At 42.9% G+C, this 26,615-nt stretch overlaps 2 protein-coding genes across 2 annotated transcripts in view; both read right to left on the reverse strand.

Annotated features, from left to right (window-relative positions):
• Positions 1 to 12,228, reverse strand: part of LOC102451070 (mucin-5B-like) — a 68,995-nt gene extending 56,767 nt beyond the window's left edge. The window contains exons 1-6 of the mRNA XM_075928214.1: positions 12,123 to 12,228; positions 10,301 to 10,556; positions 8,189 to 8,303; positions 5,908 to 5,995; positions 1,742 to 1,884; positions 727 to 952 (exon numbers count right to left, since the gene is read on the reverse strand). Of these exons, the coding sequence (XP_075784329.1) occupies positions 727 to 952; positions 1,742 to 1,884; positions 5,908 to 5,995; positions 8,189 to 8,303; positions 10,301 to 10,556; positions 12,123 to 12,204 (910 nt within the window). The 5' untranslated portion in view covers positions 12,205 to 12,228. The remainder of the gene's footprint in view (positions 1 to 726; positions 953 to 1,741; positions 1,885 to 5,907; positions 5,996 to 8,188; positions 8,304 to 10,300; positions 10,557 to 12,122) is intronic.
• Positions 12,229 to 22,906: 10,678 nt separating this feature from the next.
• Positions 22,907 to 26,615, reverse strand: part of LOC106731742 (mucin-2-like) — a 68,543-nt gene continuing 64,834 nt past the window's right edge. Inside the window, exons 48-50 of the mRNA XM_075928792.1 lie at positions 26,190 to 26,229; positions 24,725 to 24,854; positions 22,907 to 23,392 (exon numbers count right to left, since the gene is read on the reverse strand). Coding sequence (XP_075784907.1) covers positions 23,125 to 23,392; positions 24,725 to 24,854; positions 26,190 to 26,229 — 438 coding nt within the window. The 3' untranslated portion in view covers positions 22,907 to 23,124. The remainder of the gene's footprint in view (positions 23,393 to 24,724; positions 24,855 to 26,189; positions 26,230 to 26,615) is intronic.

Genomic DNA, 26,615 nt, shown 5'->3' on the forward strand with positions numbered 1-26,615 from the left:
CAGAAAAGAGTGTCTAGATTGGCACGGACACGTTTCCGCAAAAGCACTTTTTGCGGAAACGTGTCCGTGCCAATCTAGATGTGCTTTTCCGCAAAAACGCCCCGATCGCCATTTTCGCGATCGGGACTTTTTTGCGGAAAACAAATCTGAGCTGTCTACACTGGCCCTTTTGTGCAAAAGTTTTGCGCAAAAGGACTTTTGCCTGAATGGGGGACAGCATAGTATTTCTGCAAGAAGCACTGATTTCTTACAGTAGGAAGTCAGTGCTTTTGCGGAAATTCGAGCGGCCAGTGTAGACAGCTGGCAAGTTTTTCTGGAAAAGCGACTGACTTTCCGGAAAAACTGGCCAGTCTAGACACACTAGGGTATGTGAACACTACATAGGAAGATCGAAGCTGCTGCTGTCAACCTTTCAGAGTTCGAATTAGCGGTCTGGTTAAGACAGCTAAATCGAAGTGAGAGTAGCACTCCAGTCGATGCCGGTAGTCCTGCTCTCATGACAAGTAAAGGAAGCAAAAGGAAGTGTGTTCTTCCTCCGACTTCCTGCAGTCTGGACAGCGCCAAGAGCCGAGTTAAGCTACTTCGACTTCAGCTACGCAATTAACATAGCTGAAGTTGCACTTGATTTGACATTATCCCATAGTGTAGACATACCCATAAAGGTATCTAAATTAATCTGAGATGCAAATCACATTGATTACTGAATTAAAATCCATAGCTACTTACAGCAAAGCTCTTTGGTTCTCCATTTCCCAGGGATTCCCCCGTTCAGGACACAATCTCGAGAATACTGACTAAGGGTACTGCATATGCAGCTGGAAGCCAAAGACAAATCAGATGAATTCTTTGCACAGAGGCACATGTCTTCCGTACAGGTGGCTACATAGTCATCAAAAGCAACCACCTTGGGACAGTTCCCAAGGCGGGACAGAAGTTGCTTGCATTTTGATTTCTGTAATGAAAAAAAAAAGAATTATCCACATCTTGTCTTGGAGCTTAGTCTTCAGCCAATATATATGGGCATAGCTCCATTGACTTCCAAAGTCTGAGGCCAGGTCCACACTAGACCTGGAAAGTCAGCTTAAGATACACAACTCCAGCTAAGTAAAATACGTAGCTGGATTCAGCTTACCTTAAGCCAAGCTTGGTGGCATCCACACAGTGGGAGGCTGCCAGAAGCAAATGCTCCCATTGGCTTCCCTTACTCCTCTTGACTGTGAGGTGACTGTAAGGAGCCAGCTGGAGCTGCCCCCAACATTTGATTTATAAGTCTATACTAGACATATTCAATCAAATGCCATAACATCGATCTCTGGTGTGGTGAGTGAAGAAGTGCCCTGAGAATTTAAGGCCAGAAGGGACCATCAGATCATCTAACTTCAGTGAACTTTCTGGAGCTATGCTGATTTACACCAACTGAGAATCTGTCCCAAATTCACTAAGCCAACAGAAAAGACCTGCCAGACATTTGATAAGTTTATTTGCTGCTCTTCCTGGACTGAAGGTTGTAAATCCGCCCCCGCCCCGGGGGTTTCTGCTATATACCTTTGTAACATTATAATAGCAGATTCCTACAACTACAGGTTCATTTTGGGCTTTGATTCATGGCTGGATTCCTGAAGAATTCAAATTCTTTGAACACTGTTTATATAATATTTTCATCAACATAATCTCTGGAATTGTAGTCCATTGTAATTCAGGGAGGTTCATACTCACTGTGCTACTGGCCAGGTGTACTTACATATTTGCTACATTTATTTTTTTGTTGATGAGAGTGACCTATATAGCTTTTGGCATCTTCATCTTCAGCTACATCAGGGCACTTTTCTGTAGGCTCCTCTACTTTGTGAAGGTTTCCAAATTGCCTCGGGAGTAGTTTATAACCTGGAAAAATTCCCAAATTCATCCAGAATACCAATCAGATGCAGAGCAAATGTCCAACTCAGTTTCTTAATTGTGCTCTAAGGCAATATGTTCTTTACACAAATTATTTAATATAACGTAGGTACCTAAAATATAGTGACTGACAGACTCACATAGGGTATGTCTACACTACCCTCCTAGTTCGAACTAGGAGAGTAATGTAGGCATACCGCACTTGCAAATGAAGCCCGGGATTTGAATTTCCTGGGCTTCATTTGCATAAGCGGGCCGCCGCCATTTTTAAAACCCCGCTGGTTCGAACCCCGTGCAGCGCGGCTACACGCGGCACGAACTAGGTAGTTCGAACTAGGCTTCCTAGTTCGAACTACCGTTACTCCTCGTGGAATGAGGCGTAACGGTAGTTCGAACTAGGAAGCCTAGTTCGAACTACCTAGTTCGTGCCCTGTGTAGCCGCGTGGCACAGGGTTCGAACCAGAGGGGTTTTAAAAATGGCGGTGCACCGCTTATGCAAATGAAGCCCAGGAAATTCAAATCCCGGGCTTCATTTGCAAGTGCAGTATGCCTACCTTACCCCGCTAGTTCGAACTAGCGGGGTAGTGTAGACATACCCATAGTTCCTACTGAATTAGGATCCTGAAAGCTGCAACACTTTTATTTGGAGTGTCTGTTTGACTTTTAACCCTTTCATTTAGAGAGCATCCATCCTGAAGGGGTTTCAACCATTTAAGTGCCTATTTGAATTAGAAGGTAAAATGGTCAAGAATACCTAAGTGACTTAGGAGCCTAGATTCTTTTGACTTGCAGTAAGACTTATGGTGAAATTCAAAATGGTCTTAAATGACCCAGGTGTTTAAGACCCATTGCAAATTAATGGCATTTAGGTTCCGAAGTCACTTAGCCAACTTGGAAAATTTTTGTCATTAAGTTCCTAAGTCAATTCTAAACATAAGATTTACATGCTGTTGAAACTGTTACCCAGAATTCTAAATTTCCCTCTCCCAGCCTGGTAGGGCTACGTAAGAGTGGTAAACACTACAAGTAGTGTTCCTTTCATGTTTGCCCTTTGCAAGGGCTAAGGGCAGTTGAAAGCCTCACTTTTCTCACATACCCAGGAGCTATCAGCAGCACAAGTTTGCAGCTGCTCCAAGCTTTGAACACTGCTGATGTTTGTCAACATGCAGCACGGGGACCGAATCCGTTTTAAAACGAATGTTGTGTAGACAAGAGAGTTGTGTAATGATTTATGTACCGTAATGTGCTTAATGGGTAGTGTTAGAATAAATGTTAAACAACTACAACTCTGCTGTGACCCTTCTCAGGTTAGCAGGGATGAACAGTCTTTTAGGCCATTGGTAACGATGCATCGAACAGACTGCTTGTGTCTGTATCTGATGTTAAAGCAGAAAGAGATCAGAAGGATTCCTGTGATTCAGCATGAGCATACTGTTGCTTTTAGGAATAGTTAGAATACAAATTGTATTATAAAGAAAATATGATGAATGAATAAAAGTTTGTACTAGCAGAAGCTTTGTATAACTAGATTGATTATAAGGCAATTGTAACCTTTTCTCATGTGAAACAATTATGTAGTTCCTGGGGAGGAGGAGTGAATGAGTTTGGAATGTGTTTGGAGAAAGATAACAACTTGAAGGCTCAGCAGTTTTAGAGTCCAGATGGTCAAAGAAGGAGGAGAAAAAGTTGGAAGGCTCAGGGGCGCCAAGGTACTATCAGTTGTGCCCAGTATAAGGCAGACCAGTGCATGACATATAGACGACTTTGGAGTTAAGAGCTAGCACCCATGAACAGATAAGACAGCCTTGGAATAACACTACGAAGGAAGCACCAACACACTGATGTCTGATGACAAAGAAAACCAATTTCTAAATAAACAGATATTAAACAGAACTGGTAGTGATTGATTAAGATCTGACAATCAAAGTGTATAGACTTGAATGGGAGAAAAGTCTATAAAAGACAGGGTGCTTTGCATAAATCTTTGGGTCTGGTCTTGTCAAGATTGGAGCATCCATCTGGACCAAGAGAAGCCCCCACTCCTCACCCCTTGCATTTAACTCGCCTGGCCAGTGAGTTAATGTGAGCAATAAACTGGTAACTTTAAGCAACGGCAAGACAGGGTATGTGAATATGCATATAACAGAATAATGTTACATTGTCAACATTGTGAAATTATTTCAAGTATAACAGTTGTTTGGTTATAACTCTGTATTTCCTCATTTAAAATGGTTTGGAAGACAGTGCTCTGACCCCAGGTCTGTGGCTCAGCCACTCTGGCTTTTGTGTCATGGTAAATCTCGGTTTCATCTCAGCATTGCCTTTGCAATTCTTTCTGTGGGACCCAATGGAAGCATCCTGGTGCAACCACAAGGAGGCCCCTGGCCTCTTCAGTGATGTTCAGTCCCATGCGTAGTTGCAGGAGCTACAGTGCAGGGAGCGTCCCCACTCACTTAGTGCCCCAGAGCAACCACGAGGCATGAAGTTTCAGCTGATGAAGACTCTTTTTGAGGTAACTGGTGACAGCTTTCCCCAGAGAGATTGGCAGGGAATAGAATCTTTCTGGGAACTCCACCAGCATAGCTCAAACTTGAGGAAAATCATGAGGGGAGCACGATGCAGGGGAACAGTCCCCTTGCTGTTCTCCTTCAGCATGGATCCAGAGAAGCAGGCTTCTCTGCATTTTCAGAAGCAGAGGGAGCATGGGGGCTAGAACTGAGGGTTACTCTGGTTTCTTTCCAGCCCAGTGGAATATCTGAAGCAGCCAGTACATTGCACTATGGCAGGCATGTCCAAAGTCCGGCCCGGAGGCCAATTGCGGCCCGTGTTCCGGTTTAATACGGCCCCCAGGTAATTTGGCAATATCTATCTTTTATGGCCCCCAACGAATCCATATGTATTGAGATGAATACATTGTAAAATCTCAGTTAATGTCAGTTGGTCTAAATCAGTTATAAATATATTTGGACACAACATGTATACTTGGTGTTATGTTCCTGTTCATATTTTTTGAACTTAAAAGTTGACAGACAACCTTTATTACCAATAATATGTAATGTACTTTACAATGTTCCTGACATATATTTCAGCTTCCTGGATTTTTTTTTCATCTGGCCTTCAGATATGAAAGGCAGAGTGATTTAACACCTGTTTAGATTTGTCATCCATGTGACGAAATGAAAAGTATGCCATTTGCAATAAACTTTGCATAAAATAGTTAATTTGCATTTAATTTTAATGGTTCAAAGAATGTCAGGCAAAATGGTCGGCCCTCACGCATGTTCACTTCATCAAATCTGGCCCTCTTTGAAAAAAGTTTGGACACCCCTGCACTATGGTTTTTGTAAACATTATCCTGAGCTCACTGAAGTTTCAAGCAAGTATGGATCACTTGCTGATGATTCTTAACAATATACAAAGGCAAAATCACAGTGGTTACCTAACTGCAAGAGGATGAAAATGTTCCCAGAGGGAACATCTACCCACCTCAACTATAAAAGTTCCACCATCTTGGAATATACTGCTCTCAAGGAAATAGGACAGTGGTACAGTATGGGATCTCTGTACTTAATTTTGGTTTACTGGTTTGTGTGAAACTTTTCAGGTTTTGCAAACCCCTGAGATTCATGAATCAGCTCAGGAGTCTCAAAATTCACCCTAATGTGTCAAAATGGGCTTAAACTGTGTAAGCAATGGGCTTAAACTGCAGCAAGGGAGGTTTAGATTGGACATTAGGAAAAACTTCCTAGCTGTCAGGGTGGTTAAACACTGGAATAAATTGCTTAGGGAGGTGGTGGGATCTCCATCTCTGGAGATATTTAAGAGCAGGTTAGATAGGCTTGGTCCTGCCGCGAGAGCAGGGGACTGGAATCAATCACCTCTCGAGGTCCCATCCAGTTCTAGTGTTCTATGAAAAAGTATGCACCAGAGTATCTTTCAGCAAACCAGATGAAAATAGTTTTGTGTCATGCTTCATAAAACTCTAAGGAGTATATAATAGCCAATTCCTACCATTCAAATGCAAATCATTCTTCTCATCACCATCGTAGTTCCCACACAGACCACATGTTTTCCCCTTGTATGTATCTTCCAAGTCCAGCTACAAAAGAAAAAGAAACAGGAAGACCAGAGTTTTGAGTGTTTCAGAACGGAAAATTACTAAAGGTGTAAAATTTCTTCTCTGACATGAAAACATTGACTGATGTGTTTCAATGAAAGGAAATTCTAAACAAATGGGGAGACACATTCCTTTAGAGTTTGTCTATGTATTTCTTAAGAGCATTATTATTTAATGTGCACCATTTGCTGCAGTGCCTTTAAAGTGAGACAATTCAGTTTAATATACAATGCTGCTCTCTTCATTAGATATGTTTGGTCTTAACAAATCCTTTCTCCTCATGCACTCTGTAGCCCAAATCCTGAGGTTCATACTAGAAAGCGCATACTCTGCTCTCAGTCATATGATGTAAACGTGGACTATTCATAGTTGCTATAGATTTACACCAGAGTGATTGGCAGCAGTATTTATACCTCAGTTTTATTTAGCAATATTCCTGTTGATCTCATCAGAGTGTTATCTGAGTAAAAAGCTAAGGACTGTAAAATTGACCATATATAATTACAGCTTAATTAGAAAAAAAAGGATGGACAAATCTTGAGAATTACTGAGCATAAACAATGCTGACAAAACACCTAGGCCTGGTCTATACTACAGCAGAAGGTCAAATTAAGAGATGCAACTCCAGCTACCTTTAATTTTGTAACTGGAGTTCATGTATCTTAAATTGACTTTCCACACCATCCACAAAGGGAGAGGCTGACGGGGGGAAACGCTCCCATTGGCTTCCCTCACCCCTCATAAGGAGCAGGGGTTCTGGTGCCAATAGGGGTGCCCTCTGAGTTCAATTTAGTGGGTCTAGAATCAAACCCTGGAAGATCGACTGCAGCTATGTCGATCTTCCACATAGTGTAGACATATCCCTGTTGAATTAAGATCAGGAAGCCAAGAAAATAATTGTGAGTACTTTACCCAACCTTCTCAAATTAGAAATTGTTTTGATAAACTCAACTATGTCAAACAAAGGATGGAAGGGAATCTCACCATAGAAGGGGGGGGTCAGATTAAAATATGTATGTAAACTTGAAAATACAAATGAAATGATTACAAGATGTAAATAATTTAAATATGCAGCAAATTTGGAATATTACTCTTCAGTAGCAAACTTATAATAGAACTTCATAGTAGACAGGCCAAATTCAAAGGGGAAAATACTTAACAATTGCTATTTCGCCTAGAAAAATAACTAATTGCAGCATCTTACACGGCTTGATAAATAATACAATCACCTTATGGCATGACATCTTCTTCCCTCCCTCCATAGGCACCATAGCCTTACTCTAGACAGGATGCCCCAGAGTAGGGGTGGGCAATCATTTTTGACCAGGGGCCACTTCAGAAATTTTTTAATTAGCCCTGGGCCATCCCGGAACGGGCGGGACCTTGGGCTGAAGGTACGGGCTCTGTTTGGTCTGGGGATGAAGGAACACAGTTGGTGGTTCCCTCTAGGTAGCCATGCCTCTGGCGGTGGGAGGAGACTTGGTGTGCTCTCTCTTGCTGCCCCCAGGACTATCAGGGCCTGGCGAGGGGGAGCATGTGAAGTCTCTCACTCCCTGCTCCCACCCTGCAAGGGAGTGCTACGCTTAGAGTCAACCACCAGCTGGACAGCAGCTGTCAGTTGACTTTTAGTGCTGAGGCCCTATCAGGGCAGAAGGAGACTTCACACACTCCCCCATCCCCAAGCCCTGCTAGGCCTGGGGGTGGAAGGAGCGGCAGGGTCTCCCCAAGCCAGATCAACTCTTTTGACAGGCCGGATCCTGCCCGCGGAGGCCCTTTGGCCCTCTCCTGCTCCAGAATCTAGACATTAGAACCCTGGTGAGAATGAGCTTCTAGTCACTTGATAGTGACTCCCACTGGCTTGAAAGGAAAACTTCACAGTATGTCTACATCTTGCTGGCTGGAGCAAACAGCAGACTACATCAGATTTTGAATTGCCATGTGACTGGAGAACCTTCTCCCATGTGGATGCCAAACTGGCCTTCTATCCACAAGATCAACTTTCCATTTTTTTTTAATCCTCTCTACCCTTTTCTTTAATTCTGTGAATTGTGACACAGGGAATACAAATCTCTGCAGTACCCACTAAGCCTGCAGTTAGAGAACCACTGGCCATGCAGGGCCTTTCAACAACACTAAAATTCACTGAAAGAAAACCAACTAACTGGATCTTCATACTAAGAGAGTGTCAGCCCAGTTCCATTTGAGCGTCAGGCCCAGTGTGGAAGTGACTTGGAAATAGGTGCAGGTGTCTTCGATCAAAATGCTCTTCAAGCTGAAGGGGAGGGGAATCCTAAAGAAAAGCAAGAGAAAAAAACAAATTATAAAATAGAGCTCAAATCAAATGATCTCAGGAGAGGTAGTGAAAAATTAACAGGCATCAAAAGGAAACCATGAAAAGATGGCTCAAAGTTTGGAGTTCCTCAGACTCTTCCACTGTGTGACCCTCTCTTGCATATTAAGACCATTTAGCAAGGCAGGAAGAATAGGTCATCTGATTGGAGAAATAACTGGAAGAAACTGCAGATTCTTTTGCTGCTTTGATTGAAGAGATGCGTCTGATTTTGTCAATAAAATTTGCAGTCTAATGACTCTTTCCTCTGTTCTCCTACTACTGGATGACTAGACAGATACAATGGCCAATAGTACTTTTTCTATGTTTGCTTGGCAAGGAGGGTGTGAGTATTTCTCCCACGTGTAGACCTTGCTCATACTCTTGACATCTCTGTGCTGGAATATGGCAATGCACATTATAGGGGGTTGCCTAAGTCAGTGTTCCCAGTAAGCTGTATACTTAGGCAGCCACCCAGGAGAGATTCAAAACCCATCCAGTTGATGAGCAGAGCGCCCACAGCAGCATGTGTTTCTACTGGTGGTACATGTCTGCACATAGCACAAAAAATTAGTCCACACATGCATGGAATATTGGTTGTCCTTGAAAAATAATTCAGAAAAATCATTCAGAAAAATTCAGATAATTCTACATATGCCTGTCAATGTATTTAGTGTGGTTCATGCATGGAGCGCACTTACTCCATGCTCCACAGAGTGTTGCTAGTTCATTTCAAATTAAAATTCAAGGTGAAATTCCACATGTATGCTTAAACAGTACCTCCGAGTTGCTACTATATTGGTGTTATTTCAAGTAGGAGAAGACTGTTTCTGGAAGTTGTGGAAGGTTCTTTTAATTCTTATTATGATCGTCACGTAATTGTGGTCTGATCTAGAGTGACCAGACAGTAAGTATGAAGAATCAGGATGGGGTGGGGCATTACACAACCAATATAAGAAAAACCCCCACATATCAGGATGTCCCTATACAATCAGAACATCTAGTCATTGTAGCCTGTCCCTACAATGCAGGAATCACTGGATGTAAAGGAGTATGTGTTAGATAGAAAATCAAAATAGATCACTACATGGGTCTCTGGTCTTAACTGTCTATGACTTCTCTGGCACACCTGCCAGGCTCTGAGTGCCTCATCTTCTCTCAGGCTGTGTCTAGACTGGCAAAATTTTCTGCAAAATCAGCTGCTTTTGCGGAAAAACTTGCCAGCTGCCTACAGTGGCTGCTTGAATTTCCGCAAAAGCACTTACGATCTCATGTAAGATTGTCAGTGCTTTTGCGGAAATACTATGCTGCTCCCATTCGGGCAAAAGTCTTTTTCCGAAAAACTTTTGCGCAAAAGGGCCAGTGTAGACAGCAGAGTTTTTTTTCTGCAAAAAAGCCCCGATCGCGAAAATGGCGATCGGGGATTTTTTGTGGAAAAGCGCGTCTAGATTGGCCACAGATGCTTTTCCGCAAAAAGTGCTTTTGTGGAAAAGTGTCCTGCCAATCTAGACGCACTTTTCCAAAAATGGAAAACTTTTCCGTTAAAAGCATTTCCAGAAAATCATGCCAGTGTAGACGTAGCCTCAGTGTCAATGGCAGCTGAAATGCTCTCACAGAAATAGTTCAGCACCTCAGAGAATCTGTCCCTGTATAATTTTCTGAGCGCTTTCAATCTGAAGGGCTTTATTGTGCACTAATCAGGATGCGAGCTACAGTACAAGCACAGTCAATCCTCATCCTTTGTGGCACAAGCTGATCTATCAACTGGGCGCAGGTTGGAACCCCGCTCACTGGTATATAGGAACGTTACGCAATCTGGGGCAATTTGTGTCTTCTTCCTGCCTTTGATGAATCTTCCAAGTCGAGAAGGCCCATGGATGCACTGCTGACATACAAGACTATACTTAAAAGGTAGAACAAACAGTGGAGTTCAGCAAGAACAATAAATATTTACTCACTCATTCCCATTCACTGTGATGCCTGACTCTTTCACCTCTAGAAGCACGCCGTCAATGGTCGCAGTGAAGCAGACTGGAAAGCCACTCTTGTCGCGTCGCCTGACCTGGATGTTGAAGTCCTGATAGCTGTCGTTGCAGTGCGAGGCAAAAACGTATTGGCAGATGCCGGGAAAATCGAATTTAACGTGGTCAAATGTCTGGAAGTGGAATTTGCCCCAAGTGGAGCATTCATTTCTGGTGACTGCCGGGCGCTGGACTGTAGAAAGAGTGAAGGTGGAAATGTTATTGGTGGGTATTGCAATCAGTGCCTAGCGTCTGCCATTGAAGTGGCACTTTAAAGACTTAAAGGGAGATTTTCAGACGTCCACGGTGCTTTGGCATCCAACTCTCATTGGCTTTCAGTTGGATTTAGGTATTTAAGGTGTCTTGGTACCTGTGTAAACTTCCCCTTAAACTATCTTAAAGTAGGCTGGAAACTGGTTTGCAGTCTCTTCTATTGGGCATGTGTGACAACATCACTTTTTAGCAAGATGGCTGCCACCAGTGGTAGACTTAGAAATGCCAGTTGTCACTACAAACTTTTCTAAATGACTCTGCATTTCACAATTTACTCAAATTCAGGAGGGAGTCTAATACTGACTCATCTCTTTGAAGAACTTCTCTATCCTAAAGAGACTACCAACTTCTAGTACAACTCAATCCCACCTCAAAAACTTAGCCAGAACCATGGCCCTTATCCAGCCAATATGTGATGCTTAGAGAAACCTTTGCTTCCTTGACCACTAAGGACTGAACTCCCTGAATTTTCAATTGTATATGCGAAGTTACACATCAAAACTTTCTTTGTGTATTAAATTACATCCCAGAAATGCTCAAACTGTGAAGTTGAAGAAAACAAATGTAATTCTCCTTCAATGGACTTTACACTTTGCTGCAATATGCTTTCAGCTTCTCATTTTCCCTACATGGCAGACTAGCAGGAGAAAATGGAAAGATTTCCCTGATGTGCTGATGGGATAGCTTTCAGTGATATTAATTTAGCAATATACATCACAGATCAAATCAAAATCAGTACTTAACATACTCTACGAACTCTGAAATGTTTTGTAATATGCATAACTAGGAATCAGCAGGGGTGGATGGAAAATTTATTTTAGATAAGATGCACCTGTAAAATAAACTGAGGTGCCAACATGTTTTTACAGTTTGTAGTAGGTGTTTGTAACACAAGAGTACAGTGGAATGAAATAGCACCTTTCTGCATGCGACGGTAAGACTGATAGTCAGGTTTTACTCATTTATTGGTTTGGAGTTGCTAGAAATGCTAACACTTCAGCAGTCATCACATGAATTCGCAATCAACTGTTTGTGTAATAAATGAACTCAGGAAGCTATAAGACATTCCAAACCAGGAATTAGAAGGTAATAGTGCAGTAAGGAAAAATAATACTTCTACGAGTGTGTGGATGTCAGGCAATTAACTCTAACAGACTTTATGCAGACATATTTCTCCTAGGGACTATGTGTAAGTCAAAAAATTAAAAAGGACATTGCCATTTTCTGTAATATAAACTGAGTCCAGCAAACATGTTCTTTAAACAACTAATCTTGGAATGGTTGATGAATTGCTCTTTAATGCAAAGAAAAACAATGAATTCCTTAAAGCAGGTTCATTTGGAGTGTACAGACAAAGGGCTAATCTATTTACAGCATGCACATAGATTTCAGTCTAACCAAGTATATTTTAATTTGACATTTGTATTTGTAACTTAATGGAGGTAAATACCTAAGCCAACAACTTCAGAATTTAGATTTTTCTTACCTATCTGCACTGGGGTTTTGCCCTCACAATAACTCCAAATTAGGCAGAAGATCCATAGTGGCCCTCCCCTTTTCCCCCCCATCACACCTATAAAGAGATAACTTAAAAATCCTTCCAGGGAAATGCTTTTTGCCTCGGCTTATCGTCACAGTTTTATAGTCCAGGAATTTGGCGTGAGAACAGAACATTGACAGCCAGGTCCCTAGGAGGTGGAGCTTCACTGATTATTCCCTCACAGATTCAAGCTTACAAGACTGAGCCCTCACAATCCCTTCTGAAAAGACAATTGTGTGTTTCTGTGGCACTTCATTTTGAGGGGAAGTTGGGGGAGGGGAGCAAAGAGGGAAGTCTCTGCAGCTTTTTCCATTCCCCTTTTCAATGCTTTAAAATGGTGTTTCTTGCTTCCCTTCCAGCTTTGTCTTTTCTCTCATGCCAAATATTTAACTTTTTAATGTAGCTCCTTGGAAACAAGGAATCATGGCCCTGATTCTGTCCCTTATGCCTTTGTTCACACCTCTGAAGTTTAATGTGTTCATTATTATTACATGCTCCCTCTGCAGGCTGGATAACTATTTCTGAGCACTAGAGGAAAAACTCTGCAGGGTCAGCTGTAACCAAATGGTTTACTGAAAGAAAAAAATAATGGCAGCTAATGGCAAATAATGGTTGGCTTTAAAAAGTGAAATCAAAATGGCTCATGAAAGGTGATAGGTTAACTACATTGGCTACTGCAAGTCAACGTTTCACGGAACAGGTGCAGTGTTAGTGCAGCTAGTGCAAATTTTTGACTCCTCTCCTATGTCTGTGGCTCACCCTGCTTTGCAGAAATAAGTGTATGGTTGAGTCTTCATTCCCATACAGCTGGATTTCATTTGTTCACTGGAGTTGGTTTTCAGTGTGAGGATCTAAGCTTTAAAAAGTTCAATTCACATAGGTCCACCAAAAACACAATTAGCGCTCAATTGCAAGCTGGTCTATGCACTTGTGCAGGGGATTACTTAAGGGGTCAGTGATACAAAATATCTCTGCATTGCCACTCCCCTCAAATCAAGGCCTGTTGCTTAGTCTGACGAGTGGCTTACTGGAGTCAATAGGACTACACATAGAGTCAGGAGCTTCTCCATGTAAGAGCATCAGAATATGGTCCAAAAACATTAAGCCAATGAGAGAGTCATTCCTGAGCTCTGTATTTTTGTGACTGTCTATGTACAGCGATTTCTCTTGCACCTGTTTTCCCAACTCTTTGAGCATCATTCAGGTCTGAATCACTTCAGTCTCAATAAATTCAAGACTGAAGAAACTTGACCATATGTGCAAATGGAAGAGCCCATGTGCTAAAGAGCAAAGCTGAGTTTCTTTGACAGAAAGATTTTTTTCAACCAAAAATGCAAGTTTGATGACACTGACCTGTTTAGCAACTGAGGGTGTGTCTACACTGCACCCTTAGCTCGAAATAAAATATGCAATTTGTGCTACACAAATAGTGCATCTTATTTCGATTCTATTTTAAAAGGTTATTTTGAAATTCGGCACATCTACACGGCACCAAATTTCAAAATAGCACACTATTTTGAGACATCCCTTATCCCTCGTGGAACAAAGTTTTCAGGGATGCCGAAATAGTGCATCAACTATATTTTGCAATAGCGGACGCATTCAAAAGACACAGAGTAGCTATTTCGGGATACCTCTGGTATCCTGAAATAGCCTTGCAGTGTAGACCTACCCTGAGTGTCGAATTCTTCCAGTCAAAACAAGGTGAAACATTTAATTTCAACACTTTTGAAGCAAAAACAAATTTTGATTTGAAATGACTTTTTATTTTGAAAATTCCTTTAATTTATTTCAAAAATTTAAAAAAGTTTAAATTTCACAATTAAACAAAATGTTCCAGATTGTACAAAATGTGTTCAGCCTAAAATTACATTTTCCTGTTAGTGATTTGCTGAAATTTTTGAAAATTTTGGCTTTAATTTGACCCAAAATAAATTGTATTCATCAGCCGACTGTAACGTCCATGATTCACTCAGCTTTGCTAAGGAGTCTCATAGACTTAAAGGCCAGAAGGACTCATAGTGATCATCTAGTCTGACCTCTTGCACACCTCAGGCAACAGACTCTCACCCACCCACTCCTGTAATAGACCCCAACCTCTGGCTGAGTTACTGAGGTCCTCAAATCATGGTTTAAAGACTTCAAGTTACAGAGAATCCATCATTTATTCTAGTTTATCAACATACATGATATCTATCAACATACATTATATTGAGGGACCTAGTAAACTCATGACCATGAAAAACACATTACAGGCCATGCAATCTGGTCTTCCCCCATGAAATCTGGAATTTTGTGTGCCCAGATTGCATGGGAGAAAGCAGTGTTTCTCAACTGAGGGTCCTGAACCGAAAGGTAATTGTGAACAGATTATGAAGTTATTTTGGGGGGTCACAGTATTGCCAACCTTACATCTGTTCTGCCTTCAGATCTGGGCAGCTACAGAGCAATGTCTATTAGCTGGGGACCCAGCTCTGAAGGCAACACTCCGCAAGCAGCAGCCCAGAAGTAAGAGTGGCAGTACCAAGCTTTGCCATCCTTACTTTTGTGCTGCTGATAGCGGCAGCTGTTTTCAGACCTGGGATCCTGGCTAGCAACCGCCTCTCTCTAGCTGTCCGGCTCTGAAGGCAGCATCCCAGCTGCAGCAGCGCAGAAGTAAGGATAGCAGTACCACAACTGCCCCTACAATAACCTTGCGACTCCTCCCTCCCCCCGACTCCTTTTTGGGTCAGGATCTCTACAATTACAACATAATGATAAAATGCAGAAAACATTAAATGTATTCTTTTTTAAAAACCTATGTCCAAGAAATTAACCAAAATGGACTGTGAATTTGGCAGGACCCTAATTATGTATGTAACTTAGTGATTCATTTATACTTTAACAATCTTTCCACTTTCTCCCTTCGCTGATTTTCCATAAAGAGATTGCAAGCTTCTTATCACACTTATTTGTTGTGCAAGGCTATTTCCTGTGAATAACACTTGGGCTTGGTTTCTTGATGGTAGGCTTGATATGGGGCTGCATGGCCTGGATTACCTCACGGCTGGCTGCGAGAACATTCTTTTGGGCCTAGACTTGATAGAATTACTCTAGATTTGGGGGGGAGCACAACTGCAGTTTAAAACTAATGTTGACCTCATGCTCATTTAATGGCTCTTAGCCTTACCTTCAGGGCTCATTGACAACACAGATGTCACCTTCAGTTGTTCAGTGCGCAATGAGCAAATCCTTGTGGACTAAGTTACGGATGGTTTGCTTGGTCCCTCACAGGGCTTTCTGGAATATACAAAGATCTGACTCTCTGATTTTTTTTATTGCTGTTCCCTTGAGAGGTTTATGGGCCGTTCAGTGAGTAACTCACAGACATGCAGGTGCACGTCTCTGCCAGATGAAGATTTGCTGCTTCTGTGGCTCTTCAGGAAATCCTGCATCAGCAGGTGGGCGCATTGTGCGGGACATGACACATGGGTTCACGTTACCCCTTTCTCACTGCCTGTGCCCTATTAACTCCATTGTCTGTCAGTCACAGCTGAACCAGGGCCCTTTGGGAGGTAAAGTCTGTTCTTGAACCTTTGCCATTTTGGCTGCCACCCAAAGCTGACATTAGACTTTATAGACCTGTGGATGGAACCGCTGGGTTCCTACCCCCTTTCCTTTGAATCACAGTTCTTCTGCTGCTCCATGCCTAATGGGACACCACAGATTTTTTGGATGTCAAGCCAAAGAATTCCTATTAGGAAACTCAGGAGAAGGGATTATGCATAATGGCTATTGAGCTGATCCTGTTCCCCTTTGTTTGATAGAATAGGGTTGTAATAATGTTCAGGCTTAGGCTTTAGGTCAGACAAGACATTGCGTGAGCCAGAATTTGGCACCCCATATGGTCGAAGGCCATGCTACTACTGGTGGTGATGACATTAAGGAGGGGTGGTAAAACAAAGGATCAGTGGCTCACACATATGGGTATTTCAGAGGAGGAGCTATATCAGTAGGGTACATTTGGGCATTGGTGAGGATGGGATGCTGAACTCTACTTACTGGATCCTTCCCTGTAAGCTGCAGTGGTAAAGTCTTGGCACCGTGTACTAGGCAGGTGTGGACTCCATGGTGATGTTCAGGCACACTGCAGTGAGGTTTGGGGGCATATCAGAGAGGCCAGGAGTGGATAGTGTGACTTGCTCCAGCAATGCCTATGTGGTAAATATTGCCCGGCGCATGAGTGGCCCCGCCCCCAGGCGCACAGGAGCCTCTAAAGGTTGGGGACCACTGATCTAGTATCTTGTACTTGTGCCTTTAGGGAAATAGTTTGAATGCTGGTAGGATTCTTCCTGGATACCCTTCTGTTATCCCAATTCATTTCAGACTGGAGAAAGTGTGGCTCATTTCATGTAACTATCACTATAAAACACTGGGCTTATTCAGTCCCTTATTGGATAGTGAAGTTTAGCTAATTTTTTGTTAGCCTTTAAAGTACTACCAGACTATTTGGGGTTTTTTAAGTTTATCCTGTACAGACTAACTCAGCTACCCCTGAAGTTTTTTAACAGTGTAAGGTTAGCTAAAAGAGTGCCACATTTACTCGTGGTCTCACTCCTGGAACTGAAAATCATGAACACAAATTTGGCCAAATGAAACTAATAATATTTTAGAGTGAGTGGTTGTTACGTTAACTTTTTATGGCTAGTTAAGTTCTAGCTTAGCAGTAGACCACAAGTACAAAATGTATAGAATTAATCCCTGGTATAATGCAGATGGATTCAGGCAATTTACACCAAAGATTAATTTGGCCCACTGGATTTCAGTCTCATCATAGTTACCAGACCACAATATAAAACCATCAGACATTTTGCTTAAAGGTGACAAGCAAAGGGTGTCGAGGGAAAGCAGACTTGCAAGGTATTTGGGGGTTTTTGTGATATATGAAGGCAAAAGATTTCATTTTTTTTTTTTAGTTTAAAAAAAGGATGGGCTTCTTGGGTTTTTTAGTTTAGCATATCAGAAATTTAAACTTCTATCTACGCAGATTTTGCAATAGGGTTTGCTGAATGAGCAATAAAGATTTGGAAAACTTTTTTAGCCTTTAAGTGCAGGGTTCCTGTCAATGGCATCAAGTCTTCACTTCTGTAAGTCACACATTACTTTTTAACAATGTCTGCATATAGTAACAATTACATTGCTGGTTGGTGCTGGCATTTGCACAAAAACACTGGCAGATCTCAATAGGCTGCAACTGGAACTGTGTGAATAATGACAGTCCCTCAAAAAGTTTGGATGCTGGTAGGATTCTTCCTGGATACCCTTCTGTTATCCCAGTTCATTTCAGACTGGAGAAAGTGTGGCTCGTTTCATGTAATTCTCACTATAAAACACTATTTTTTCCTTTCAGGTCTGACCGAAACCCTTGTTTCTGAATTTTACTGGAGTGAAAAAATAAAATCATTTGGGATCAAACACAATCTTTTGTATGCCCCCCAAACAGAAACTTCATTAAGATTTTGAACGTTTGATATTTTTAATGAAGTTAAAGGACATTCTGAAATGAAAAGTTGAACCATTGCGTCTCAAAAGTGTCAAAATGAAATGTTTTGACATATTAGACATTTTTACGGCTTGTTTTATAAATCAAAATTAATATAAAGATACAAACTGTTTTGGTTGACCCAAACCATCATTTCTGGCTAAAAGACTCCTCAGCCAACAACTTCTTTCCAACTCTAGTTGTAGCAAATTCCTACATGAGAAGAATTCCTAGCACAGGAATCCATTCCATAAGGAGGCCAGTGCCTGTTGAGCTAAAAAGCTGTATTTAAACTGTCTTTACAAGAAAGATGGGGTATGCACAAGGGCTGAATTAAGAGATGAGCCCTTCAAAGCTGGGCTGGAGCTGAAATCAGACTGTTTTTATTTTACAAAAATGTTTCTAGCCCACCTGGATGCAAAGAAGAAGCTTAGTCGTGTGACCTGTCTGCAACTAACAGCTGAGTTAGTATACAGCCTGAAACAACAGCTCCATCAAGAGTGACTTAGTCATCTTGACTGAAACCTGCTGCCATATCTGGTAAACCAGGCAAAGTCCTGATTCGATTGCCTGTATTTATGATGCAATGTTATTGTTGTAACTGAGCTGGTCCCAGGCTATGAGAGACACAAGGTAGGTATGGTAATATTTTTTATTGGGCCAACTTCTTCTGGTGCATAAGCCACGCTTTTGAGCTCCACTGTGCTCAGACATTTTCTTCAAATAGCCTTGGTGCTCTGTGTCAGATTGAGTTTTAAAGATGAATACAATGGATTAAATTATACACTTCTAACACAGGCAACATTGTCATTGGTTTAAGTGGGAGTTCGGCCTGGGGAAGACCATGGGATTTAGCCTACAGAATCTATCAGTGCAAAGTACTGAACTTGGGAACTGAGCATATCAGGTTAAAACAACCTTCTAAACCAGATGTGCTATTTGAAACATTGTAGATAGGTTAATAAATAGCCATAAATAAGGAATTAACTTGATTCCCTTTTCTGGTCATTCTTTCTGGAGCACCTGGCATTGGCCACTGTTGGAAGACAGGATACTGAGCTAGATGGGCCATTGGTTTGAGTCAGTGTGGCCAGTTTCTTATGTTCCAAACTATTCTCTTCAAAGAGAAACCTGTGATATGGCCCAATTCTCCCTTTTCTCTAAATGGAATACAGGCAGTCCCCGGGTTACGTACAAGATAGGGACTGTAGGTTTGTTCTTAAGTTGAATTTGTATGTAAGTCGGAACTGGTACATATTGTAGGGGAAACTCTAGCCAAACATTTTTTTTAGTTTTGGATAGCATAGGGAAAGGTTAACTCCCCTCTAATGTTTGTTTTGCTGTCTGTTCCCCTGTTCAGAAGATTTCACATCTATTTCTATCCCTGTGACAAACTCAGGACTAAAGGAGTAACTCATCAAATACCAAACAGCTCTGCACCATGCTTTGAGCTAATAGCTTTATTTCCACACACCACTCAGGGTTCTAGGAGGAGGGTCCTTTTTTTGCTAACACAATGAGGCCAGCACTTTGTTTGTTTTGGTGGAGTCTTTGTTTGCCCAGGGAGCCCAGCATGTATAGGGGGAGGAGGGGCGGAGAGGCTGCTTTTGTCTGCTGTTCGGCAGCCTGTTGCTCAGGGGAGGGGGCAGCCTGTTGCTGGCAGGGGGGAAGGGGGGGAGGCGTGCAGGATGCGAGGCCGCGGGGGGGGGGGGGGGCAGCGGGCGTGGGGAGGCACTTTTCCTCTGCCCGGCAGCTCTGTGGGATCCCTGTCCCTGTGGCCAGCTGCTGCAGGCAGAGGCCAGTTGGAGCCGGCCCGAAGAGGAGGAGGAGGTGGATTCTAGGACCCAGGTGAGCGAGCCCCGGGGACGCTGCTGTGCTCCGGGAGCCCGGCATGTATAGGGGAGGAGGGGCAGAGAGGCTGCTTTTGTCTGTTCGGCAGCCTGTTGCTCAGGGGAGGGGGCAGCCTGTTGCTGGCAGGGGGGTGGGGGGGGCAGCGGGCGTGGGGAGGCACTTTTCCTCTGCCCGGCAGCTCTGCGGGACCCCAGTCGGAGCCGGCCCGAGGAGGAGGAGGAGGATCCTAGGACCCAGGTGAGCGAGCCCCGGGAATGCTGCTGCGCATGTGCGGGAGTTGCCTCACCCCGTTCGTATCTAGGGATCCGACGTAAGTCGGATCCACGTAAGTCGGGGACTGCCTGTATCCTCCCCAAACAAAAATCCCTATAATTAACCATGACTCCTGAAACCTGGAGCTATATCTAGTTAACCACGCAAAGCCAGGATTCTAATTGCCTTTATTAATGATGCATTGTTATTGTTGTAACCATGTGGGTCCCAGGATATGAGACACAAAAGATAGATGTGGTAATATTTGTATAGTCCCAACTTCTTTTGGTGAAACAACCTCACCTTTGAGTGCCACAGAGCTTTTCCTCATATATTTATGGTGCTGTGTTCTATAGTCATGCTTTCTTGTAGTACAAGAGTTTGGGGTACCCCCTCTGGAATAAATTCTCAAATTAATCTTCTGGGCTTTGAAAAGCTATGAGTTTTCTTCACTTGGATGGTGACAGCATGCCTCCCAAAGTCAGGGAATCTGTGACCTTGGGGAGTTTTTAAAACAGAAGCCTTTAGAGGCAAGATATTTTAAGGTTTCTTGCAGGCACCCACTTTCTGCACTCAGAGGGTATGTCTACACTACAAAGTTAATTCAAACTAACAGCCGTTAGTTCGAATTAACTTTCATAGGTGCTACACAGGCAAACCGCTAGTTCGTACTTAATTCAAACTAGCGGAGCGCTTAATTCGAACTAGGTAAACCTCATTCCACGAGGACTAACGCCTAGATCGAATTAAGTAGTTCGACTTAAGGGCTGTGTAGCCACTTAATTCGAACTAGTGGGAGGCTAGCCCTTCCCAGGTTGCCTTGGTGGCCACTCTGGGCACAACCAGGGAAACTCGTCTGCCCCCCTCCCGGCCCCGGAGCTCTTAAAGGAGCATGGTCTGACTACGGTGCCCATGCCAGGTGCTAGCCTGCCAGCACCCAGCCAGCAGACCCTGCACCTGGCACGGCACAAGCCAGCCACCCGCTGCAACCCAGCCCTCCGCCTCTTCCCGGGACCAGGCTGGCGGCTCCCAGGAGCCTGCCCGGGGCTACAAGAGTCAGGTGCCCGCCTGGTCTAGTGCGGAGATCGTGGACCTAATTGAGGTTTGGGGGAAAGCTTCCAACGTCCACAACCTCCACACTAGGCACAGGAAAGCAGCTGTCTAGGGCAGGATAGCTGCCAGCCTGGCCACCCAGGAGCAGGTTTGCATGAAAATCAAGGTGGTCCAGTGAGACCCCTGGCCCTGAGCTTCGAACATAAAAACATAAGAACGGCCGTACTGGGTCAGACCAAAGGTCCATCTAGCCCAGTAGCTTGTCTGCTGACAGCGGCCCACACCAGGTACCCTGGAGGGGATGGACCGAAGACAATGACCAAACCATTTGTCTCATGCCATCCATATCCTGCCTTCCACAAACAAAGGCCAGGGACACCATTTCTACCCCCTGGCTAATACCACTCCATGGACCCAACCTCCATGACTTTATCTAACTTCTCTTTAAACTGTTCTAGTTGTAGCCTTCACAGCCTCCTGCAGCAAGGAGTTCCACAGGTTGACTATTTGCTTTGTGAAGAAGAACTTTCTGTTATTAGTTTGAAGCCTGCTACCCATTCATTTCATTTGGTGTCCTCTAGTCCTTCTATTATGGGAACTAATGAAGAACTTTTCTTCATGCATCCTCTCCTCACCACTCATGCTTTTATAGACCTCTATCATATCCCCCCTCAGTCTCCTTTTTTCTAAGCTGAAAAGTCCTAGTCTCTTTAGCCTCTCTTCATATGGGACCTGTTTCAAATCCCTAATCATTTTAAGTTGCCCATTTCGGAACCCTTTCCAAGGCCAAAATATCTTTCCTGGGGTGAGGAGATCACATCTGTACACAGTACTGAAGATGTGGGTGTACCATAGTTTTATTCTTCCCCTCCTCCTCCTTCCCCTGGCTTCCCCCTTCCAGCTCCCTCCTTCCAGGTTTCCCAATCCCCTCTCCCACCCTCTCTCTTCCCTTCTCCCACCTCCTTTTCCCACTCTCCCCAGAGGTTAATCCCCACCCCCAGTTTTGTTAAATAAAGAGAGTTCCTATTTTTGAACACACGTGTCCTTTATTTTGTACATCAGGAAGGGGGGCTAGGGAGGGGTAAGTAGAAGGAGATGAGGGAGGAATGGGGTACGAGCTCCCAATGGGGAGGACTGGGGTGGCTCTGCGGGCTCCTCAGGGTGGAAGCTCTCCTGCAGGGTCTCCTGGAAACTGACAGCCCCCCGATAGACACCCCCGGATGGCAGCCTGCAGCAAGTGCAGCCGCGCTGATGGCCGAGTGCTGTGATATGCCGAGTGTGGGCACTCAGGGCACTCCAAGACAGGACCGCTTTGCTGTCCCTCATCCTGGTAGACAAGCAAGTGGGGAACCCTGAGAACTTTCTGTCCAGGGTGGGGTTTGGATCCCTTTAAGCACAGCTCTCGGCTAGCCTGAGACAGCAGCTCCACATTCTAAGTCATAACCTGATGCCCTGCTGGCACTGGTTCCGGCCAGCCTTAACTTCGGTTCAGGGTCCACTCAATGTGGACATGCTAGTTCGAATTAGCAAAATGCTAATTCAAACTAGTTTTTAAGTCTAGATGAGCTAATTCAAATTAGCTTAGTTCGAATTAACTAATTCGAACTAACTTAGTTTGAATTAACTAATTCAAACTAAGTTAGTTCGAATTAACTAATTCAAACTAAGTTAGTTCGAATTAGTGCTGTAGTGTAGACATACCCTCAATGAAGATATCTGCAGCTCGGTTTTGTGGATGCAGATGTGGTTACGGATACAAATGTTGTATCTCTGCAGGGCTCTACCCAAATCTTTCTAGTAAATTAAACCTGATCTTTTCATTGTTTTATTTCAGCAGATATAATGGTGGTACAGATGAGTTACCAACCCAGAATCTAGACCTCGATAGATTTGAGCACTTAGAGAGCCAAAAATAGGTATCCAGTTGACTTAGAAAAGCTGGCACTTTACTGCTTAGGCTCGGGAGCAATCTTCCTTCCCTTTCAAGGGCTGAAGGCTCAAGTGTGCAGATGAATAAAGACAAGGAGTTTTCACTTTTGAAATATGACTTTAATCATTGAAAGCAAAAGAAACTAATTTAAGACCAAACAAAAGAGACTTGGTATAATAGTTTCTCTTTTGTACACAAATAAATAGAGTTCAGTTAAAAATAATCAGAGAATGTGAGGCAAAGGAGGAAATGGTAAAAGGCAAAGCATTGAATTAAGATGAGATTGGTGCATAAAGCCTCCTGGTCTTTCTTTTTTCTGTGTGTTGTTACTTTTCTGCCCTTCACTGCATTATTCTCTGAATGGCCCGCTTGATTCGTTCGATGGCACCCTGTTCTACATTTTCCTTTGAGTGTTCGCTGCTTTTGGCCTCTTCTGAGGAGCCTGGTACGGTGCACTCAGTGTTGAAACATTTACAGTTGTTCACATGTAGATATTTGTATGTTTTAGTTTTCCCATTGGGGCATCTCAGTAGAGCTTCCTTCTTGGTGGTCTCTGTCTCCCTGCAGCAGGAACATTTGTGCTCCATGGAGCTGGCCTCAGCTGAGTATCTGTTTAAGAGCATGGAAAAAAACACTGTCACACTATGCTATAAAATAAATGAATGGAGATGCCTACCTCCTTAAACCAGAAGGAACCTTGAAAGGTCATTGAGTCCAGTCCCCTGCCTTCACAGGAGGACTAAGCACCATCCCTGACAGATTTTTGCCCTTGATGCTTCCTCAAGGATTGAGCTCACAAGCCTGGGTTTAGCAGGCCAATGCGCAAACCACTGAGCTATCCCTCCCACCCTTTACTTATGGTGTAAGTAAAGGTGGAAAGAAAGTGAAATGAGGCACGATGCTATTTGAGGGGATAAGCTGCTGTAAGAAACTGGAAATAATAGGTTAAAAAGGCTTCTCCAGTGGTATGAATTAGAGGAGCTGCTCCCTCAGCTGAGCAGGCAGTATGCTAGGTACCAGGTTCAAATATAATGTAGCCTGCTGTTTTTAAAAAAACAAGTCATAAAGGTCTGGAATTTGAAAGGGGCCTAACAGAATTAGGCACCCTATTCCCATTGGAAGTCACTGGGAGCTGAGTGCCCAATTTCCTTAGGTGCTTTGGAAATCTCTGCCCCAAACCATGTACTCTGGTTGCTTTCCAGTTACAGAAAATCAGATGGGAACACTGATTGGGGCTCGCTTTTCATCACAGGAACCTGTTTGGGGCCAGTCGTACTGCAGCAATTCAAATAAATAATTCCCATAAGGAATGGGCTTTCCTCCAGGTTTTCAGTGGTAGACTCAAAAGATCATTTCAGTGGGAAATTAGGGTTATACTCTTAACCGCTGGTTTCTTCAAAGTTCTCTCATTTCAGAGCAATACTAACTTCATTATCTCCACAATTATGAAAAGCCCTTTAGAACACATTTTTTCATTTCTTTACCACACAAGTGTCTCCCTCTTATAAAAGAGTCTTTCGTTTTTCCCTCCAGTCCTTTATACATTCATCTTTGGAAAGTAGCATCTCTGCTCATGACGTTCTGATGTGGCTATAGTTGACGTATTGCCTACATCGGGAATCGACTCTGTGCTGCTGTAACGCAAATGGCAAGTGATCCAGCTCTCACAGTGTAGGCAAGAAGGAATCTACACAGCTCTTTGGAAGCAAAAATGCAGAGTCACTTGTCCCTTTTCTATGGACTTCATTATTAACGTGAATCAGCCCTTTGGCCATTTTCCCCAAACCAGTTACAAACGTCAGTGCTTGTGAGACTTGGAGTTGACCAGTTCTAGCTCTTCAGCTACTGACTCTTCAGCCTGGCTATGTATTGCCCCTTTCATGGAAGCAGTCTATATGTCAATTAAATTGAGTATCTCCTTGACTGATTCACTTTACTTACATTGAGAGAGTTCCGCATGATCCTTCACAGTGAGTCAGAACGACCTTCTCCACAGAGCGGCAGCCATTGTGGTTGATATATTCCAGGTTTCTGGTGACAGAACATGGCAATGGAGTGTCCTGGGGTATGCCTATAAGGAAAAAAAGAGATAATACCCTTCAATCAGATGGCTGCAAAAGCATCATATTGCTTCATCACAGGATGTGAATCATAGAATCATAGAACCATAGAGCTGGAAGAGACCTCAGAAGGTCATCAAGTCCAGCCCCCTGCTCTAGGCAGGACCAATCACAACTAAATCAACCCGGCCAGGGCTTTGTCAAGTCGAGACTTAAACACCTCTAGGAATGGAGACTCCACTACTTCCCCAGGTAACCCATTCCAGTGCTTCATTACCCTCCTAGTGAAATAGTTTTTCCTAATATCCAACTTGGATCTCTCCCACCACAACTTGAGACCATTGCTCCTTGTTCTGCCATCTGTCACTAAAATACTGAAATAACTGCAGTTCAAACAGAAAAGTTGTCAGAAAGGTCAAGCATTTTAACGCTTGCCTTTCAATGTTAGTCTGGAGAACAAACCATCTCCTGAACATGTCTCTTATTGGAGCCGCTGAATGACAGAGGAAATGAAACAAATGAGGAAGAAAGAAAATGGCTCATTTATCTTGTATTACTCAAATTGTGTGAGAGTGTTTGGAGGCCTGTGCCGGGAAAAGCAAAGGCTTATTAAATCAAAACTATTAGGTGCTATCAATGTTACTAGTGCCAAATCAGGACTAAAGGGTTTTGCCAAGTCACATATAGTAGCCAGTTAGAGATGTTTTAGAAAAGCTTCTGAATGGACTTTTAATATAGCAGCTTGTAAGGCAAAGTTTCAAACTCTAGGCCAAAAATAAAACTATTATTTTTATCTATATACTTCACTGCTTTAGGCACTGAACTCAACAAATCAGAAGGGAAACTGAAAAGAAAAACCCAGACGTAAAAATACAGTAGGTGAGCTACATTATCTCCATGTCTTCCAATCCCAGTGAGTTAGGTCCTTTCATCCACCTGCCTTTCCTTTTCCAAAAGGCACTTCTGCTGCAAAGCCCCCTCTGCAACTATGTTGATTGATAAATAACACCAAACTGTGCTGTGTGGCCACATACTCAGTCAAGTCATGTCTACACTCGATCTGCCAGGAACCACTCTCAGTGTTCGATTTAGCGGGTCTTACCTAGACCCTCTTAATCAAATGCCAGAAGATCGATCATCAGCTCGGTAAGTATAAGGTGGCCCCAGTGTCTAACTTTCTTCTGGGCATCCTTTATGTGCTCCACAAAACAACTAGTAGGAGTGTACTTCCATCTGATTAATTAATGTAGTTTAGCAATAACTTTTAGAGAGTAAAAAATCAGTTCCTTTTTAAAAAATGCATTTTATTTTTAGTTAATATATGAACACTGGGTAACGGTACTCACATGTTTTACAGCAACCATTCGGCAACAGTGTAATAGTGCCCTGAAAACAAATCAGAAAAATATATTGTCTATATTTTGAAATTTTATTATTTACATGCACAATTGAGGAAAATAATTTGTTCTATAGCATGAATTACTGGTTGTAATTATGTGGCCTGTATTATACAAGTGGTGACAATAGATGACCATGATAATTCTTTTTTGACCTTAAGATCTGTAAATTCACAATGGATTTTCTTGCACTATGTAATTCTTTGAAGGAAAGGCTTGTGGCATACAAAGGTTGTCACTTCCAAATTACTGTTTGCCATGGAATTCCACTCTTTTTTATCTGACATAACCACAGTATTTTCTCATTCTTTCAGTAGAAAAGAAGTATGTGGTATATCAATTATTTATTGAAACTACTGTGTCCACAGGATACTC

This window comes from Pelodiscus sinensis, chromosome 4, assembly GCF_049634645.1.
Source record: "Pelodiscus sinensis isolate JC-2024 chromosome 4, ASM4963464v1, whole genome shotgun sequence".
NCBI classification, from domain to species: Eukaryota; Metazoa; Chordata; order Testudines; family Trionychidae; genus Pelodiscus; species Pelodiscus sinensis.